The sequence below is a fragment of the Staurois parvus genome, unplaced genomic scaffold, assembly GCF_062004578.1.
Source record: "Staurois parvus isolate SC_StPar_1 unplaced genomic scaffold, SC_StPar_1.0 ptg000276l, whole genome shotgun sequence".
NCBI lineage: Eukaryota > Metazoa > Chordata > Amphibia > Anura > Ranidae > Staurois > Staurois parvus.
The window spans coordinates 2,973,252-2,991,302 of NW_028318072.1; the positions used below are offsets into that span (position 1 = coordinate 2,973,252).

The following is an 18,051-nucleotide window of genomic DNA, read 5'->3' on the forward strand; positions in this document are numbered from 1 at the left end:
CCACAAATTTTGATCATCTGTCTTTGGTACAATGCACTGCCACTCCCTTGTCCCATAGCAGACAATGGGGCTGCTATGCACTGCATTACGAGTAATTTGTAAAGTGCACTAACCTTAGAAGGCAGCCAGCAATTACTTTCTATCACTCTCAGGATTCCTAAGCTGGTGAATGATAAATCTCCTTGGTTGCTGTCAGTTTCTGCACATCACTTTAATTTCAATGCATTAAATTACCCTTTTCATATATTATTTAGGTACATCACAAGGAGACGCAAGCACTGGCTGCAGTGAAAATACTTGAAATTTTCTCTGAAGAAGCTCTAGAAGATCACATATCTGAAATTAATATTCTGGGACAGTGTCAACACCCGAATGTTCTCAGACTCATAGAAGCAGATTACTGGGGCCGACAGCTGTGGGTAAGATGGTAATATGGACGATGAGCAGAAATGTATCACTGTGCAGACAGAGGGCCAAATTTTTAAAACAGGAGGAGAAGATGCACATAAGCCTGGAAGGAAAACGTGTAGGATTGACACAAGTGGTTTTGAGGCAAAAAATATATATAGAACTGGCTAGAGGGTATAGCAAGAGAAAGTAAATTCAGAAGTAAATTCAGAAAATGTCAGCAGAGAGATACCAAGGTAACATAAGAAGATATGGGTGAGATTCCAGCAAGACTGCTTTAGAGTATGTAATACCCCCCTGACACCCCGGAGGCATGGTGGCACTTCCAGAGGCAGGGGGTGGGTCAGCATTTCCCTTCAGGACTAATATGGGGGACTGAGAAAGAACATTGGATGCCAGTCACTTTTGACTTTTTAAAGAATTATTGCAGAACGGTCAAGAAGGTGAGGGTTAGGGGTTCCGGATACCATAGGAGATCACTCATCGACTCTATAGATTCAGATCCATCTCCAGCTTTGCAGTGCCAAAACCTTTAAGATGGCCTGGTGACACTGTATGCAGTAATTTAGCTGGTTCACACACTTTGTTCTCTCCATTTCCTAGGCTCAGTGCTTCCTCCAAGCCTGTCACCAGGCTCTTCTGAGAGACCAACCTTTTTCCAGTCTCTCTCTCCAGGTTCTTTTCTTTGGTACTGCTTCCTCCATCACACAATAGGAAAGCTCCAGGACCATTTTAGGCGCTAGGTCCACATTCAGCAAATGTCAGGCCCCCACAGGTTAGGGGGCCTAATAGCAGAGCACAATCCAGTAGAACCTCCTGAGGTATAACTATTCCAAGTTACAGTTACTGCTATAATGTTAATTACCTAAGTGATGTCATTATTGAGTTTGACATGCCTGGCATAGAGGATGAACAAAAGATTGATGATGACAGAGGGTAGTGAGAAAGAAGAGTAACACATGATTGACATAAGATACAGAAATATTTACAGGGCTATAATTAAACATCACGTTTTCCTAGGCACATCTGAATGATGAATATTTTTTGTAGAAGCTCCACCCCCATGAAATCTAATGTTAGAATGTGATATTGGAGGCAACATGCTGTCTAATTTATCTAAAGAACTGTAAAGACCAACAAACATGTGAAAAGAGAGATGGTTTCATGTTTCCTGAACTATAAAGAGCCTTGTGACATCTTTCAACCTTTTCTGCACTCCCTAATTTGCAATTATCTTGCTGAATTTAGCCCCAAATGTTCAGAAATGAATAGAAGATTGGACCAAAATAAAGAAATAAAAATTATTTCAATTTGTACATTTCAAAGCTTGATGATCCCACAGTACCTCTCAGCATCTTGTGGTAAACAGAGCCCTTAGTATATACAGGACTAATAGAGTTTGAGGAAGAAAATGCATGCAGAACAAGAAAAATGGGGAAAAGCAAACTGAAAGCAAAGAATATAGATGAGGAACGTACACATAGGAAAGGCTTCACAGGGACAAAGTGCCTTTGAAATAATCCCACACAGGGCTGAAAGTTGAGGACACAGAACGAAACAGATCATAATGAACAATCAGTATAATGGGCATACCCACATGGAAGAAAAATATATTTGAAATATATTTTTAAAATATTCTTCCCAAATGTATTGACATATATTTGAAATACTACAATTTTGGCCATATTCAATATATTTCAAAATATGTTTATATATATATATATATATATATATATATATATATATATATACATACACTGCATGTTGAAATGCGTTTTTTTTTAAATTACAAAATATATGAAAAGTATTTTTTTAAATATATTTTTTTTAAATATATTCTTCCAATTTTTTTTTAACATGTAGAAAAAATGTAGATTAAATTAATTTTTAAAGACATACAGTATATTTGAAAATTTATTTTTTAAAATATTTTTCATATATTTTGTCAAAAAACGCATTTCAACATACAGTATATATATATATATATATATATTGAAATATATTGAATACAGACAAAATTGTAGTATTTCAAATTTATGTTAAAATATTTGGGAAGAATATTTTTTAAATATATTTAAAATATATTTTTCTTCCATGTGGGTAGAGAGCAGAAGGATAGCAGTATAGAGATAGGTATAGGAGTTAGAATCTTGGTAAGGTTCAGATACCTGAGCAGATATGTACATAACTGTAGTTGGTATTTCTGGAAAATATAGGGGTAGGATAAAGAAGGAAGAGGTACAGTGAGGATCGAAAGTTTGGGCACCCCAGCTAAATATTTGTATTAATGTGCATAAATAAGCCAAGGAAAGATGGAAAAATCTCCAAAAGGCATCAAATTACAGATTAGACATTCTTATAATATGTCAACAAAAATTAGATTTTATTTCCATCATTTACACTTTCAAAATAACAGAAAACAAAAAAATGGCGTCTGCAAAAGTTTGGGCACCCTGCAGAATTTATAGCATGCACTGCCCCCTTTGCAAAGCTGAGACCTGCCAGTGTCATGGATTGTTCTCAATCATCGTCTGGGAAGACCAGGTTATGTCAGTCTCAAAGGTTTTAAATGCCCAGACTCATCTGACCTTGCCCCAACAATCAGCACCATGGGTTCTTCTAAGCAGTTGTCTAGAAAACTGAAACTGAAAAAAGTTGACGCTCACAAAGCTGGAGAAGGTTATAAGAAGATAGCAAAGCGTTTTCAGATGTCAATATCCTCTGTTCGGAATGTAATTAAGAAATGGCAGTCATCAGGAACAGTGGAAGTTAAAGCAAGATCTGGAAGACCAAGAAAAATATCAGACAGAACAGCTCGCAGGATTGTGAGAAAAACAATTCAAAACCCACGTTTGACTGCACGATCCCTCCAGAAAGATCTGGCAGACACTGGAGTTGTGGTACACTATTCCACTATAAAGAGATACTTGTACAAATATGGTCTTCATGGAAGAGTCATCAGAAGAAAACCTCTTCTACGTCCTCACCACAAAAATCATCGTTTGAACTTTGCAAATTAACATATAGACAAGCCTGATGCATTTTGGAAACAAGTTCTGTGGACCGATGAGGTTAAAATTGAACTTTTTGGCCGGAATGAGCAAAGGTACGTTTGGAGAAGAAGGGGCACAGAATTTATTGAAAAGAACCTCTGTCCAACTGTTAAGCATGGGGTTGGATCAATCATGCTTTGGGGTTGTGTTGCAGCCAGCGGCACAGGGAACATCTCACGAGTAGAAGGAAAAATGGATTCAATAAAATTTCAGCAAATTTTGGATGATAACTTGATGCCATCTGTGAAAAAGCTGAAGTTAAAGAGAGGATGGCTTCAACAAATGGCTAATGATCCTAAACACACCTCGAAATCCACGGGGGATTACATCAAGAGGCGTAAACTGAAGGTTTTGCCATGGCCTTCACAATCTCCTGACCTCAACATAATTGAAAATCTATGGATAGACCTTAAAAGAGCAGTGCGTGACAGACAGCCCAGAAATCTCAAAGAACTGGAAGACTTTTGTAAGGAAGAATGGGCAAAGATACCTCAAACAAGAACTGAAAGACTCTTGGCTGGCTACAAAAAGCGTTTACAAGCTCTGATACTTGCCAAAGGGGGCAGTACAAGATATTAACTCTGCAGGGTGCCCAAACTTTTGCAGACGCCATTTTTTTGTTTTCTGTTATTTTGAAAGTGTAAATGATGGAAATAAAATCTAACTTTTGTTGACATATTATAAGAATGTCTAATCTGTAATTTGATGCCTTTTGGAGATTTTTCCATCTTTCCTTGGCTTCTTTATGCACATTAATACAAATTTTTAGCTGGGGTGCCCAAACTTTCGATCCCCACTGTACATGGTAAAACAGTAAGAGATAACCTGTAAATATAATTGGCAGCAGCATGTAGGAGCAGCCTAACCAGTATACTCAAGAACTGAATAAACACACAGGGGTACTTAAATGTTATTTATACTGTAGCAATTGAATGTTCACAGAAATAAGGCAATTTACAGCAATGGCACTGCAAATGTTGCAGGACATGCACTTCTTGCTGCCAGAGGAGACAACCTGTAATGGGAAGCTTTTTTCCCTCCTTGTCAGGTATCACTTCCTAATGCTACTTCTATTCTCCCCCTAACCAGCGGGGACTCTGTCCTTATCTTACTCCCCCACTGCAGGCACCCTGAATGACAAAGAATTTCTAATTTATATAATTCTGTGTCAAGATGGCTGTCCAAATCTCATGGGATTTTGGTATCTAACAAGATATGCTGTGCTCCTCAAAATGTCTGCCTGGAGCCCATAGTAAGTGACAATAAACCCTCTATTGTCTCCTGCTGGGCTGAAGAAATGGCACAATGTCACCTTCAGTTTGGGGGGCTATAGTGCAGCCTCCACCTGCTTACAAGCAGATAAAGAAGTGCAAAGGACTGGCAGACTTTTGCACATACCTTGAAAAACTACAGTGAACAGAAACATTCCAGACTGATAGTTGTGGTTTCTATTTTTCTCAGATCATGGTGGAGTTCTGTGCTGGAGGAGCAATTGATGCTGTCATGATAGGTCAGTGTGCAAGCAGAATTTGCTGCATTTGATTGTAGTAATTGTGGGAAGAAGTTAAATGATTATATCCATCTCTGTGATCATCTCTGTTTCAAATCCCCCAAATATGCAGAGCTGGGCCATGGCCTATCAGAGAACCAGATTCGTGTAGTCTGTCTACAGACCCTACAAGGACTCCAATATTTGCATTCCCATAAAATCATCCATAGGGACCTTAAAGCTGGAAATATCCTCCTCACACAACATGGAAACATCAGATTGGGTAAGTATATTGTATAATATTGGATGTTCAATTGCGCCATGACTGATTTATGATTATGTTTTACCTTCATGTACCACAAGCAGGTTAAGTTACATCAAATTTGCAAAGAATAGATTGATCAGTTATTGTTACGGATCTCTTTGAGGGCAGGTGTAACTGCCACAGTACATTTAGAAACTCCTGATCCTGTGTGCTGGTAATTTTAAAGTGTATAGTGAAAATCTTTTTTTTTTGTTTTTGTGTCAGATAGTGTTGAGAAGGATTAGAACCCCCGTTAGGTTTTAATGCCGTCCGTGGTTTCATTAGGAAGACTCGTTCTAATTCACTGTCCTGGGGACAACCTTTTCATCAGAGAGAAAGTCAAGAAAGCATTCCATTTGCAAAAGAGAGAAAAATAAGAATGTTTTTTTTTTGTAAATGAACTAGGGGAATGCTAGAGCCCATTCAGCTTTTTATTGCTGTCAGTTTTCCTGTTCCAGAATTTTTCTTACTTCTTGTCTGGTAAATGGTTGTTACCAGAAGAGAAATTGATTTGAAATCTTACTAACAGGGCCCTGGATAGCAATAAACTGTGCATGTGTCGGTGATGCCACCGGCGCTTCTACAGTAAATATCTTCTAAATGGTGCACGTTTAGGAGATATTTACAGTACCTACAGGTAAGCCTTATTAAAGCCTTATTAAAAGCTTAACTGTAGGTAAAAGATACAAAAGTGGGTTTACTTCCACTTTAAATCATTAATATTCCATGAACACTATACCCAGTGGTGTATTTAGTTTTTGTGCTACCCTAGGCAACACAAAATTGCCCCCCCCCCCCACAGAGAGCCTGACATTGACCAACAACACCCCTGCTCCCCCACCCGAGAGAGCCTTCCACAACCATCGCCCCCATTCACTGGCCACTCCCCTCCCAGCAAGAGAGAGAAAGACACTCACATTCACAGTTCTGGACATCCCCTGGTTCAAGCAGCCCATCTCAGATCCCACCTGGTCCCCAAGCTGCCCCCCTGAAAAATGCCACCCTAGGCAAATGCCTTGTTTACCTTGTGGTAAATATGCCCGAACTATACCAGAGGCCATAAGCACTTCCTCCAGAGTGCTGCACAACACCTTCCCAGGCAGCTGCAGGGGTGATGGGTAGGGACTGTGACACTACTGTATTGTGGCTGCATGGGGTAGTGGAAACTATGGCATTATGATAATGCCACAGGCCCCCTCTCCTATGCAACCACCAAAGTTCTCTAGACTCCCCATCTGTTTCCATCCAATCAGTGAGCTAAACTTGCACTCACTAGAACAGTGTACTCATGTTACTTGTACTAGTTTCTCTGAAGTCCATAATAAAGCATATATTCTCATCATCTCACTTATACCAAATTAAATTAGAAATATTTTATTTAATTTCAATTACTCTTCTTTAAATATTACATTCCATAGTACAAACAGAATGTAACATTGAAAAGAGATTGTTCAGTGTTAAATTAAGTAAAAGGCCAAAAGCAACTCTCTACAAACTGAGATTGTTCCTGGAAATTGGAGACAGTTGTCAGTTGTACTTCAATAAGAATGTTTTGATCCTTCCTATATGCACCAAGGCTAAATACCTATTTTGACTCATTACCAAAGGGCCTGTGAAATTTCTCCAAAAGCATGCATACTAATGTACCTACTGAAAAGAAAAGATCTTCACTGGTCAGATCATTTGTTAGTGCCTGACTGTGGTCTTACATTCATAGCCAGCTCTGTGGCTCATGGGATATATTTGTTGGCATTATAAGAGTGGAATGTAAAGGAACACCGCTCTTAGTCTTGGGTTTTTAGTTGCAGGCAAAAGGGAGAGCATCCCTTATGGTTTAGTAGCAGCTTGGCAGGTCACAGATGGCTCTGAGTGGTGGGTCCATAGACTAGCACTGCCTTTCCTTTGAAGACCATAGCCTTAATACTGCTGGCAATTTATTTCAGCAGACACAGATAGTGAAAACCATGGTCAAAACTGCAGGTAGGGAGGCGCATAAGCATGGCCACCTATCCTTAGCACCAATCCCATAGTTTACTTGAACTGTTAGGCTGGCCATACATGTTCCAGTTTATTGTTTTTTTTTCATTCAGCCAGTGGGCTGAACAGAAAAAACTGAGCCGATTTCTCCATCTGCACATTCGAAGTAAATTCGGGAATCCTCCATGCTGTGTCCTGTTTTTTGACAGTGGAGGAATCAGCTGGACTTCTTCGCTGTCAGAATATACTGATCTGCACTGCAGACTAATGGTCTACTTCTCTTATCAGGAACAGCCATAGAATAGAACAACATTTGAGTTGTTCCTGCTAAACTGACAAACATTGGAGAGGCAGTGAGATGACATTATGATCTCTACCTTGTCCAATCGGAGAACGCTTTGCATCCATAGAGATGAATGCAAGGTGTTCTGTGAATGGGGGTCATGCCACACAAGAGACCCCCTGTTGTTACTATGCAGCAGGGAAGCCGCTCAGCAGGGGACCCAGAAGACAGCGATGATCACTGTAGTGGTGGTGACTACTACTGTACAATGATTCTTTGTTTGTACAGCAGTCCCACAGGTATGGCATATGCATACTTACAATGGTCTATGCCTTACCAATGTAATTATGCATTAAAATCCATACCTGGAGTTCAGCTTTAATGGCAATAAAATATAGTAGGTCAGTTGGTCTTCAGAGATGTTCTAGTCATCAGTTCAAGGTGTACCACTTCAGATTTAGGCAAACTATTTCTGCCTTTCCATCCCCAAATTGTAAAGTCAGATTGTAATGTATGTGGTGAGCTTGAAACTAAAGTAACAAGCCAAGACAGCACAGATGTTGTCTTGTTGAATTTGTGAACTGTACATAGAGATGGCAAAGAATAAAGCATCAATGCTTTACCTAATGCATGGTGAATGCTTGAAAATCCATAATTCCTTGCCATGGTGATTCAACACCCTTTACAAAACTGTAAGTGAATTATTCTTTAGGGATCATTCACACTTAAGTATTTTATTTAGAAGCATTAACACGTGTTATGGCACGTTTTTGAATGGGTTGTTAACACAACACAACACAACCAATGAAGAAAATGTGGTGACCCTTTTTTTTTTATCAATGTAGCACACCACAACATACGTTATTGCATGGTGTGGACTCTACTGTTGGTCCTACTGTACAATGTGTTAAGGTGCCATGCAAACTGAAAGGCATCGCACATAGAGCAGATGCATTGCCATGAGTTGTGGTAAAGCATGTTTTAGTATGTATTGCCACAATTTACAAGGATAATTAGGCCCTCGCTGTTTGCCTCCCTACAGGAGATTATTATTAGAAGAGATAGATAGACTTTGATTCACAATGTAGACTTCCATAAATCTCTTCCCATCTGCCCCATCCCCCTGCTGCATGTTGGAAGTCCTGATGCTGCTCTGCAGTGGTACAGTATGATACATTTTGAGTGGGCTGTAAAAGCAACAGATGAAAAACTGGATTAACAGCAATTTTTCAATGTAGCATGAGCGTCATGGTGTGCTGCAGGCTACGGTGTTGGGGCTTTGGGGAGCCATTCTAAATGAATGGTACTGCAACTCTCCACAGAAAATACTATGTATTATTGTATGCTTCTGCAACACATAGATGTGTGTAACTTTACTAATCTCAAAAAAATCTGTTGATGGCTGTCTGCTTCTGGTGATATCCTTACTTCACACTTAGTACCTGTTGCAGTCAATGCCCAAATACATTGCATAAAAGATTATGAATACAAAAAAATGTAAAGAACAAAATAGTGTTCTCTATTTTTTATCTTGTTTCATCATCATCATCATCATCATCACCATGTTCAGCAGCAGTAACAGCAACAGCGACTTCCTTACAGGTCCAATATGCCAATAGTGTAGAATAGGTAGTCTCTCAAGTGAGATAATGTCCATCGAAAATATAGTGTCTCATGAGACTACTATGTTAATTTTTCCTTTTACATATGTGTGATCACATGATCTGTTTCCTTTTTATAAAAGCGGATTTTGGTGTCTCTGCGGTGAACAGTCAGACGCTACAAAGACGGAGCTCCTTTATTGGAACGCCTTATTGGTGAGTTTAATTAATTTGTACTTGATTGATACTAGTAATGGCAGCGATCAGCAACTTATAGCGGGACTGCGGTGGGCATTCTGACACTTGGTGGGAACTGACTAACTGCCACTGACATCCCCAATGACACTAATACAGTGATCAATGTTAATAAAAAGCACTGACACTGTACTAATGACACTGGGCAGGAAGGGGTTAATATCTGGGGCGATCAAAGGGTTAACTGTGTGCTGTGTGTGTTTTACTAGGGAAACATGCTGCTGTGTATTTCTCTGCTGTACAGAGAAATACACAGCAGCATATTACTGCTGGCAGGAGAGAGACCTGTGTTGTTTACACACAGGTCTTTCCCCTTTCAGTTCTACACGGCGATCGCTGGGTGCTGGTGGGGAATCTCTAGCTGGGATCCGGTAATTGTCACCCGAAGCCGTTAATGGTGGCGGTGCGTGCGCCCCCTACCCAGAAATGCAAATCACATATATATACATGAATTTGTTGTATACGTAAGGAGTGCAGCACTAATAATATGTTAAGAAAAAGTAATAAATCAAGTTCATAAATTTCATAAAATAAAGTTCATAAAAGGTGCATTGGATCCTTCCTTGTAATAAAAAACTTGTGCCTGGAAACAATGGTATAAATGCGCACTCACCAGAAGCGCATAGGAAATGCGCATATATATATACCGTGGACCTCTTAGGCAGGCGGAGTATGGCAGGTAACTGATGAGCTTCCTTCGTGGTCCCGGCGGCAACGGCGCCACGAGGAGGTCTGGTGGCCATCTTTAAAAAGGGTTAGTGCTGCCTATTACTCTGCATTGTACCCTCATTTTATACACACTTATGATTGGAATAAAGTTGTTTTAAATTACTACACTATGGGCATTCGTTCTGTGACTCTTTTATGAGCTATTAAGCCTACAGATGACCCTCACCTATTAACATCCAGAGGGAGGTAGCCCTGTAACCAGCAGAGCACCCATCCAACCTAAAGGCAATCATCTCTATCGGCAGATCTCTATCTTAAACCCAAGACCTGCTGCTGCTCTGACTTATTCCTAGAAGGAAGCTCATCAGTTACCTGCCATACCCCGCCTGCCTAAGAGGTCCACGGTCAATATATTTATATGCGCATTTCCTATGCGCTTCTGGTGAGTGCGTATTTATAACATTGTTTCCAGGTACAAATTTTTTATTACAAGGAAAAATGCACCTTTTATGAAAACTTTATTTTATGAAATTTATGAACTTGATTTATTACTTTTTCTTATCATATTATTAGCGCTGCACTCCTTACATATACAGTCTTATTAAGGTTTTTTTGGTTACCTTTTAGTGCAACAGCTGCTTTGCCAAGAGCGCTCACTTTACCCTACCATAAACATGATTTTGTGCAGCCCTGCATCCCAGGGTGGCAGGGAACCGATTAAATATTTAAGTGATATCTGGATTGTTTTATTCTGCTTTAAACACTGTGATCTTGCTTGTTATGAAATATGTTTTCCTAAAATGGAGTCAGTTAATGTAAGATTCCATTCCCTGTACACAGTGCCTAGTGCACTCTGTAATCAGGTAGCATTCAAATATTTTCTAAGACCTCTTGTTCTTGGGCAGGGTCTTAGAAAATTTTGATATAACCAGTACATTGGAGCCTAATAAGCATACCTAAAAATATATATTTTTAACATTTCTTACCTTTTAGATGTTTCTTTCGAAAAGGTCTTTGGGCAGATTGCAAGCTACTCTGAACAATTTCAAAGTGAGTCTGCCTGCCTACATAGACTGGGGACACACATGAGTATCCCCTCATTAAAATACATTACAGAAGCCAAGCTTGTATGTCTTTAACCCGTTGTTAGGACAGAAAGTGTTCAAAACTTGTTCACAATTGAGAATAAGAGCTGCCAGAACAGTACAGACAGACAGTACAGAGTTAATTATGGAAAACATTAAGGCTGGCCATACTTTATATAATTTCCATGTACGATTTTCCTTTAGATTTATCAAAGTCATATAATATGAGGTCAAACCAAAACACTTTCAATTTATATATAATCAGGCAGGTCCTTGCACTACACCGTTGAAGGTAAATCTAAAAGAAATTGAAGAAAATTGTATAATGTATGGCTACCCTAGCTCCACAGCCCCCTCCTTAACATTGCATAGCATAAGCAAAACAGTTTTGAAGATCTCAGAAAATAGCAAGTACAATGTAATCAGGAATTTTTAGGTGTTAAGGAATTTTTAAAAAATTGTTAAGGTGTTATCTTACTTTTAAAGACCTGGCAACCTACCCTGTAAAAATAATTGCTAAGAGAATTCATGGAAAAAGTCACTTACGAGTGACAGTCCATGCAATCGCCAAGGGTCGGATATGACTGAATGGATAGATAGATAGATAGATAGATAGATAGATAGATAGATAGATAGACAGACAGACAGACAGACAGACAGACAGACAGACAGACAGACAGACAGACAGATAGACAGATAGACAGATAGACAGATAGATAGATAGATAGATAGATAGATAGATAGATAGATAGATAGATAGATAGATAGATAGATAGATAGATAGATAGATAGATAGATAGATAGGTATCCTAATTTGGCTACAAAAGTAAAAATGCACTTTAAATCAGTAAGTCCAGGTACATACCACCAACTGCAGACTGTATAATGCCAATTTATCAAGGGGTTGGTACATTTCCTAGGACCTAAAAAGTCATATCATACCTTCACATTGCAGTCTTCATACCTATATACTGTATGTCAATATAATAACTGCCTGTTTTTGCATTTTAATATTAACAGCTAAAATCATTACTATCTGCGTAAGAACAGTTTTAATATAATCCATATAATATAATTAGTTTTATTCTAATTAATCTACTGCTTTGAAAAGTGCACTGAAGCACTTGCATTGTTGTGTTTATAACTGGTAAGTCAGAGCCCTGCTTTACATGGCACTGTCCTCTTTCATGGTTACAGGATGGCACCAGAGGTTGTGACCTGTGAGACGTGCAAAGATGCTCCATATGATTATAAGGCTGATGTATGGTCTCTAGGTGTCACTCTTATTGAGCTGGCTGAGACTCAACCACCAAACCATGAGATGAACCCAACTCGCGTCTTGCTGAAGATTCTCAAGTCGCAGCCACCTAGTCTGAAGTATCGTCATTTGTGGTAAGAAGGCAACTCTTGTTTACAACTGGATGATGTGTCCTGAAATTATATTCTAAATTAGATGTATTTTGTAAAATATGAGACACTTTAATCAAAGCTGCTTGACTAGACATAGTATATAATATCCATAACAAGTAAACATATTCCAATTGCCATTTTGTTTAGTGGTGGTTATAGAATGAAACGAATAACCTAACCAGTGACTGTGAAAAACCCAAACACCCTTCCTGTTAGACATATGAAAACCATTATGGTAGCTTATCATAAGTCCATTAGAGTTTAGTGTTTTTATATCATCATTTAACCTTGAGAACCTTGTATTATGTGGAGAGCATAGCACAGCCCAAATCACCCAAATGAAGGTGCAAACTGAGAGGCACTTTTCAAAATCTCAGGGAAACACTTCATAAACACAGACGTTCCAACAGTGTTGGCCTCACTTCCAGTCTTTCCTTCTGAAAATGGTACGTAATCACAGGCCAGAAACTAGTATGCAGAAGGGTTCTGACCTTCTAATCTGCACACTTGTTCCAGCTCAATGACTCCAACAACATTGAAGCCAGTGAACTAGTATTAGAATGTCCTCCAAATTTCTAATAGTACAGGTTTCCATTGGATGGATGTGAGATAGCCAAAAGATTACTTTACACATCAGAATAGCAAACAATTGAATGGCCCCTGAGATCAATAAGATTGAAGATTTAGTATTTTAACCTCATATATAAATTTATCATCTTTTATTAATGAGAGAATTTTCTAACTCCAACTAGGTCACCAGATTTTACGAGTTTTCTCCACAAATGTTTACAGAGAAATCCTCAGGATCGTTTATCAGCTACTGAGCTACTTGAGGTTAGTTATAATAAAGAATGACTAATAGTTCTGGTTACATATAAACAAAAACCACCAGTAAAAAAAAATGCTTGTTTTTTTCCAAGCACCCATTTTTGTCTAGTGTCACTGACAACAGCCCGCTGAGAGAATTAGTGGCTGAGCTTCTTGCAGACGTCATGGAGGAGGAAGAAGTCGGGAGTCTGAAAGATGGTAGTCCTGAGGTGAGAAAAATTAAAATGTATTTTCCCCTTAAAGTGGAACTTTACCTATACAGTTGAAGATCCATACATTATAAAAATAATGTTCTTTAACAAGGAACATACAGTCCACGTTAATAATTATGCTACCAAAATAAGTGTGTGCTGTAAATTGCCTTCAGCATTGTTCCTGTTTCTTCTTGCTGGAGGCTGCCATGTTGCTGAAGACCAGGGCCCCTGAGCAGCAATAAATCTTTAAGCTGTCAGCAGATTGGCCTTTAGTGGCTCTGATTTTCAGCATACTTTAAAAAAAAACTGAGCATATGTAAAGCAGAGTGATTTTAAACAGTATAGGTACTTATTTTTAATGTCTTACATAACTATACCTGTAAAAGGGGCCAACAGGAAGCGATCTAGCAGGACTTAATGTTCTGATTAAAGTTCCACTTTAAATGTGTGATTTCTTATCCAAAATATCATAGCAGTAACAAAACTTGGAAAATATTGTCTGTGCATATATCTAATACTAACAGAATGTCCCAGAGTTGTAAGAGATAAGAATATATATATATATATATATATATATATATATATATATATATATACATAATTGTCTAGCACCTATTACCATCTTACAATATTTCTTACAGAACGATCTTCTCCTTGGAAGCAACAGTGAAGATGACAGTTTGAAAGATACTAAATCTCCAGTAGAGAAGTCTCCAATTAAAGCAGAGGATAAATGCACAAGAAATGGCTTGCACACATCTAGTCAAATTCAAGAAGACCCTGTGAAAGACCTCAACCAAAAGCCACCAATTCCAGTACAGAGAGGGACAAGTTTCTTGAAACAGATGCGCAGACTGTCTGCCCCCTCATTTTCCAAAGAAGTAAGGGCGTCTGTAAAGTGGAGAGTTGACAGTGACCACAGTCGCATACAGGAGAGAGAGATTACTAAATGGAAGAACAACTGCCCTCTTCAGAATGTTCCTATTGCTTCACCCAGCTCTGAAATTACAGAATATGCCTCTTCTACAACTCTTGGAGCAAAGGTGGAGAACACCCAAGTTGTAGAGGAAATCAGCAGAAATGCTATAAATATAGAAGAGGGTTCTGAAGATATTTCTGGAAAATATCTACGCCACTCGCAGAATTTATCCCAAGAAGATGTTCGTGACAATATAGGCCATATTGATTCCCTCAATACCAAGGATAAAGCCATCCAAAAATTCGGTCCTGTTTCATCCGTCTGTCCAATGTCAGGGTGGAGAAGTAGCGAAGACCTTTGCATTTCTTCTAGAAAGATAGGTAGAACATTGTCAATGCCAGGACGTTTAAGGAAATGTTCTTGGATAAAACTTAAATCCAGTGACTTAGGTTCTGCTGATAAAATAGATGATGCAGAAAGAGAAATGACTGAGCACACTGACCAGTGGAAACCTCATGGGGATTCAAGAAATGACAGAGCTGAGGTGGTGAATAAATGTTCTTGGTCTCTTTCTGCACAACAATCTGATGTACAGCAATGGGACCATTCAGTTTCAAGGGAGAAAAGAGCATCAGTAAAATGGGAAAGGGGTCAGGATGTAAGAAATAACAAAGTAAATCATGTACTTTTGCCCAATCCATACAATATTTCTGTGCCTGGAGAAACCCAAGAATGCAGCAAAGAAATGGTTCCTAATACTTTTGAAAGGGAATGTATAGACACTATGGTCTGCCAGACACAAATATCCCTTCAATCAGCTAGGGAACATAGAGATTTGGCAGAAGCCATTGTAACCAATATAGCAAATGCAAGAGACTGTAATAAAGTGGTAAACTATAGCAATACAGACACATGTGGCCAAACATATGCTGAGCCACTTGGGATAGTGTCACCTGACCATATTAGACAGACCAGCAGAGGAAAAGTAAACTTGCAGAATTCCTCTGGGAAAGTACTGCGGAGATGGACATTACCCATTTCAGAAAGTGAAAAACTGATTTTAATGCAGGTCACATCTCAAGAAACAAAGCCAGAATTTAAAATCATGGTGGGTGTTGGTGGTCTGGACAACAGAAAGTGTTCCTCAACCATAGGACACAGAGTGAGATTTGAGGAAAATGTTGTCTTGGAGTCTGTGGGTGAGAAAACAGTCTGCATTGGTGAGAAGAGTATTGTTATTAGATGTAATAATAAAACTATACCAAAGAAAAAAATAAACTTTGCCCGATGCTCATGGACTGTCCTACCCAGTGAGCTCAATGATGGGACTATTGAGGGAAACGAAGAAACTGCATATCTTGGAGGTGGAACGCAGGACACAAGTCTGGACAATACAGAGGAGGTAGGGGACCTCAGCAGTATGGCCTTATATCAAGCTGGCCATACATTAGTAGAAATTTGTTTGAAATTTTTCATTTTAAGAACCTTAACGTAAATACGGTGACTTCAATCGAGACTGGGACTGGGATGGTCACTATGTGCCTGAATGAGATTTTAGATGTCTTTAAAAATTATCTCGAAGATATGTATAACTCTAAAATAGGGCAGGGGAACAGGGAGACGGAACATTTATTCAAGGTTTAGAGATCCCAACCCTGTCAAATGGGGATAGAGATATGTTGGAAGCCCCCATCACTATAAAGGAATTGCGAAACGCAGTTTTAACTTCCGCCATCCATAAAACTCCAGGCACAGATGGCTTACCAACAGAAATATATAAACACTATGGGAAAGTTTTACTTCCAGAACTCCTACAGGTGTTAAATGGAGCGTTTGAGAGGGGAGTATTGCTAACATCTATGATACAAGCTACAATTATAATGTTACATAAAGAGGGAAAGGATCCCCTATTGCCCTCATTGTATAGACCAATATCCTTGTTGTGTGCGGATGTTAAGTTGTTGGTAAAAGTGTTAGCCACTAGATTAGAAAAAATAGTACATACATTGGTTCATGCGGATCAATTTGGGTTTATCCCAGGGGGATCCACAGCATTGAATACTAGGAGAGTATTCTTAAATCTGCAAATTTCAACAGAGGAGGAGGGTCGAGAGCTATTCTCTCCCTAGATGCTGCTAAAGCATTTGATAGTGTGGAGTGGAGTTATCTGTGGCAGATAATGTCGGCGTTTAATTTGGTGCGGTGTTAATGAAGTGGGTGCAGTTGCTTTATAATACACCCAAGGCAAGGATGAGAATTAACAATGGGTTATTGGAGTATTTTTTACTGGCACAAGGGACAAGGCAGGGATGCCCTCTATTACCATTGCTTTTTGCGCTGGCAATAGAACCTCTGGTGGTTTCCATCAGAGCTGCGAAGGAGGTAAGGGGCTTCTGCAGGGAAAAGGTTGAGGAAAAAATCTCCCTATATGTGGATGATATACCCTTGCTCCTGGGGGATACAGGGCGTTCACTAACTGTAGTAATGGATATTATAAAGTCTTTTGGCTCCTTCTCTGAATTATCTATAAATTTGGAAAAATCCAATTTGCTTCCATTGGACATAAGGATAGAGAAATTACCCAAGGGTGCTAGACACCTACAGGTAGTAGAAAGTTTTAGATACTTAGGAATAAAAGGAACAGCAAACCCTAAAACATATATTTCGAATAGCCTAGTGCCCTTGTTAGCAAAATTTAAAGAAAAGTGTAAGGCATGGCGCCAACTTCGTCTCTTAATTGTGGAACAATGTAGTTTGATTAAAATAGTATGGCTACCCCAACTTTTATATATTTTGCATAACTCACCTGGAAAGTTGTTTAGGAAGATAGACACTCTATTTTGGGAAGTGGTGTGGAAAGGGGAGGTGGGCCAGAATACATCTTTGGGTATTGCAGCTCCCTAAAGATAGAGGAGCATTAGCGGTGCTGCATCCTTGGAGTTATTTTTTGGCAGCACAATTACAGCACCTGGGAGGTTGTGGACTAGGTGGGGGAAACAGGGATCATAGCATACATATGTTGTTACTTTGTACTCCTCACCTTACTTTAGTGGAGGCAAATAATACGAGCAGTACTTGGGTACATGAGTTCATGGAATACACGCCGATATGGGAAAATAAAAATCTACCGGAGCTTGCAAAACTAGAGAACTTTAAAGATTGGAAACAGACAGGAATTGTGTATTTAGCACAGTTATACACAGCTAGGGGAATGAAAACTTTTGATGAATTGAGAGAGGAATTTGAGGTTTCAAATAAATGTTTTTATCAATATCTACTTTGGCAGCTCAGTTTACGGTAAAGGAAATAGAGTGGAGTGATGCCTGTCTGTCAGAGTCCTTAATAAATGCTCCATCTACCAAAGGGTTAATATCAAAGCTGTATACAAATATACAATTAATGGTCTTGGATAAGGATAAAGAACTACCATGTAGGGTTAAATGGGAAGAAGATGTGGGCAAATTAAAGGATGAGCAATGGAAGCATTTTAAAATCGGTGTATTTACTATCATTATCCCCCGCACAAAAGTTGACACACATTTTCATTATTCATAGAACATACCATACACCAAGGAA

At 39.0% G+C, this 18,051-nt stretch overlaps 1 protein-coding gene across 1 annotated transcript in view; it reads left to right on the top strand.

Moving 5' to 3' along the window:
* The window catches only part of LOC149459047 (uncharacterized), an 84,127-nt gene that overhangs the window by 15,096 nt on the left and 50,980 nt on the right, over positions 1-18,051 (top strand). The window contains exons 2-9 of the mRNA XM_089681716.1: positions 255-419; positions 4,923-4,971; positions 5,084-5,233; positions 9,259-9,331; positions 12,322-12,516; positions 13,287-13,368; positions 13,455-13,571; positions 14,198-15,877. Coding sequence (XP_089537842.1) covers positions 255-419; positions 4,923-4,971; positions 5,084-5,233; positions 9,259-9,331; positions 12,322-12,516; positions 13,287-13,368; positions 13,455-13,571; positions 14,198-15,877 — 2,511 coding nt within the window. The remainder of the gene's footprint in view (positions 1-254; positions 420-4,922; positions 4,972-5,083; positions 5,234-9,258; positions 9,332-12,321; positions 12,517-13,286; positions 13,369-13,454; positions 13,572-14,197; positions 15,878-18,051) is intronic.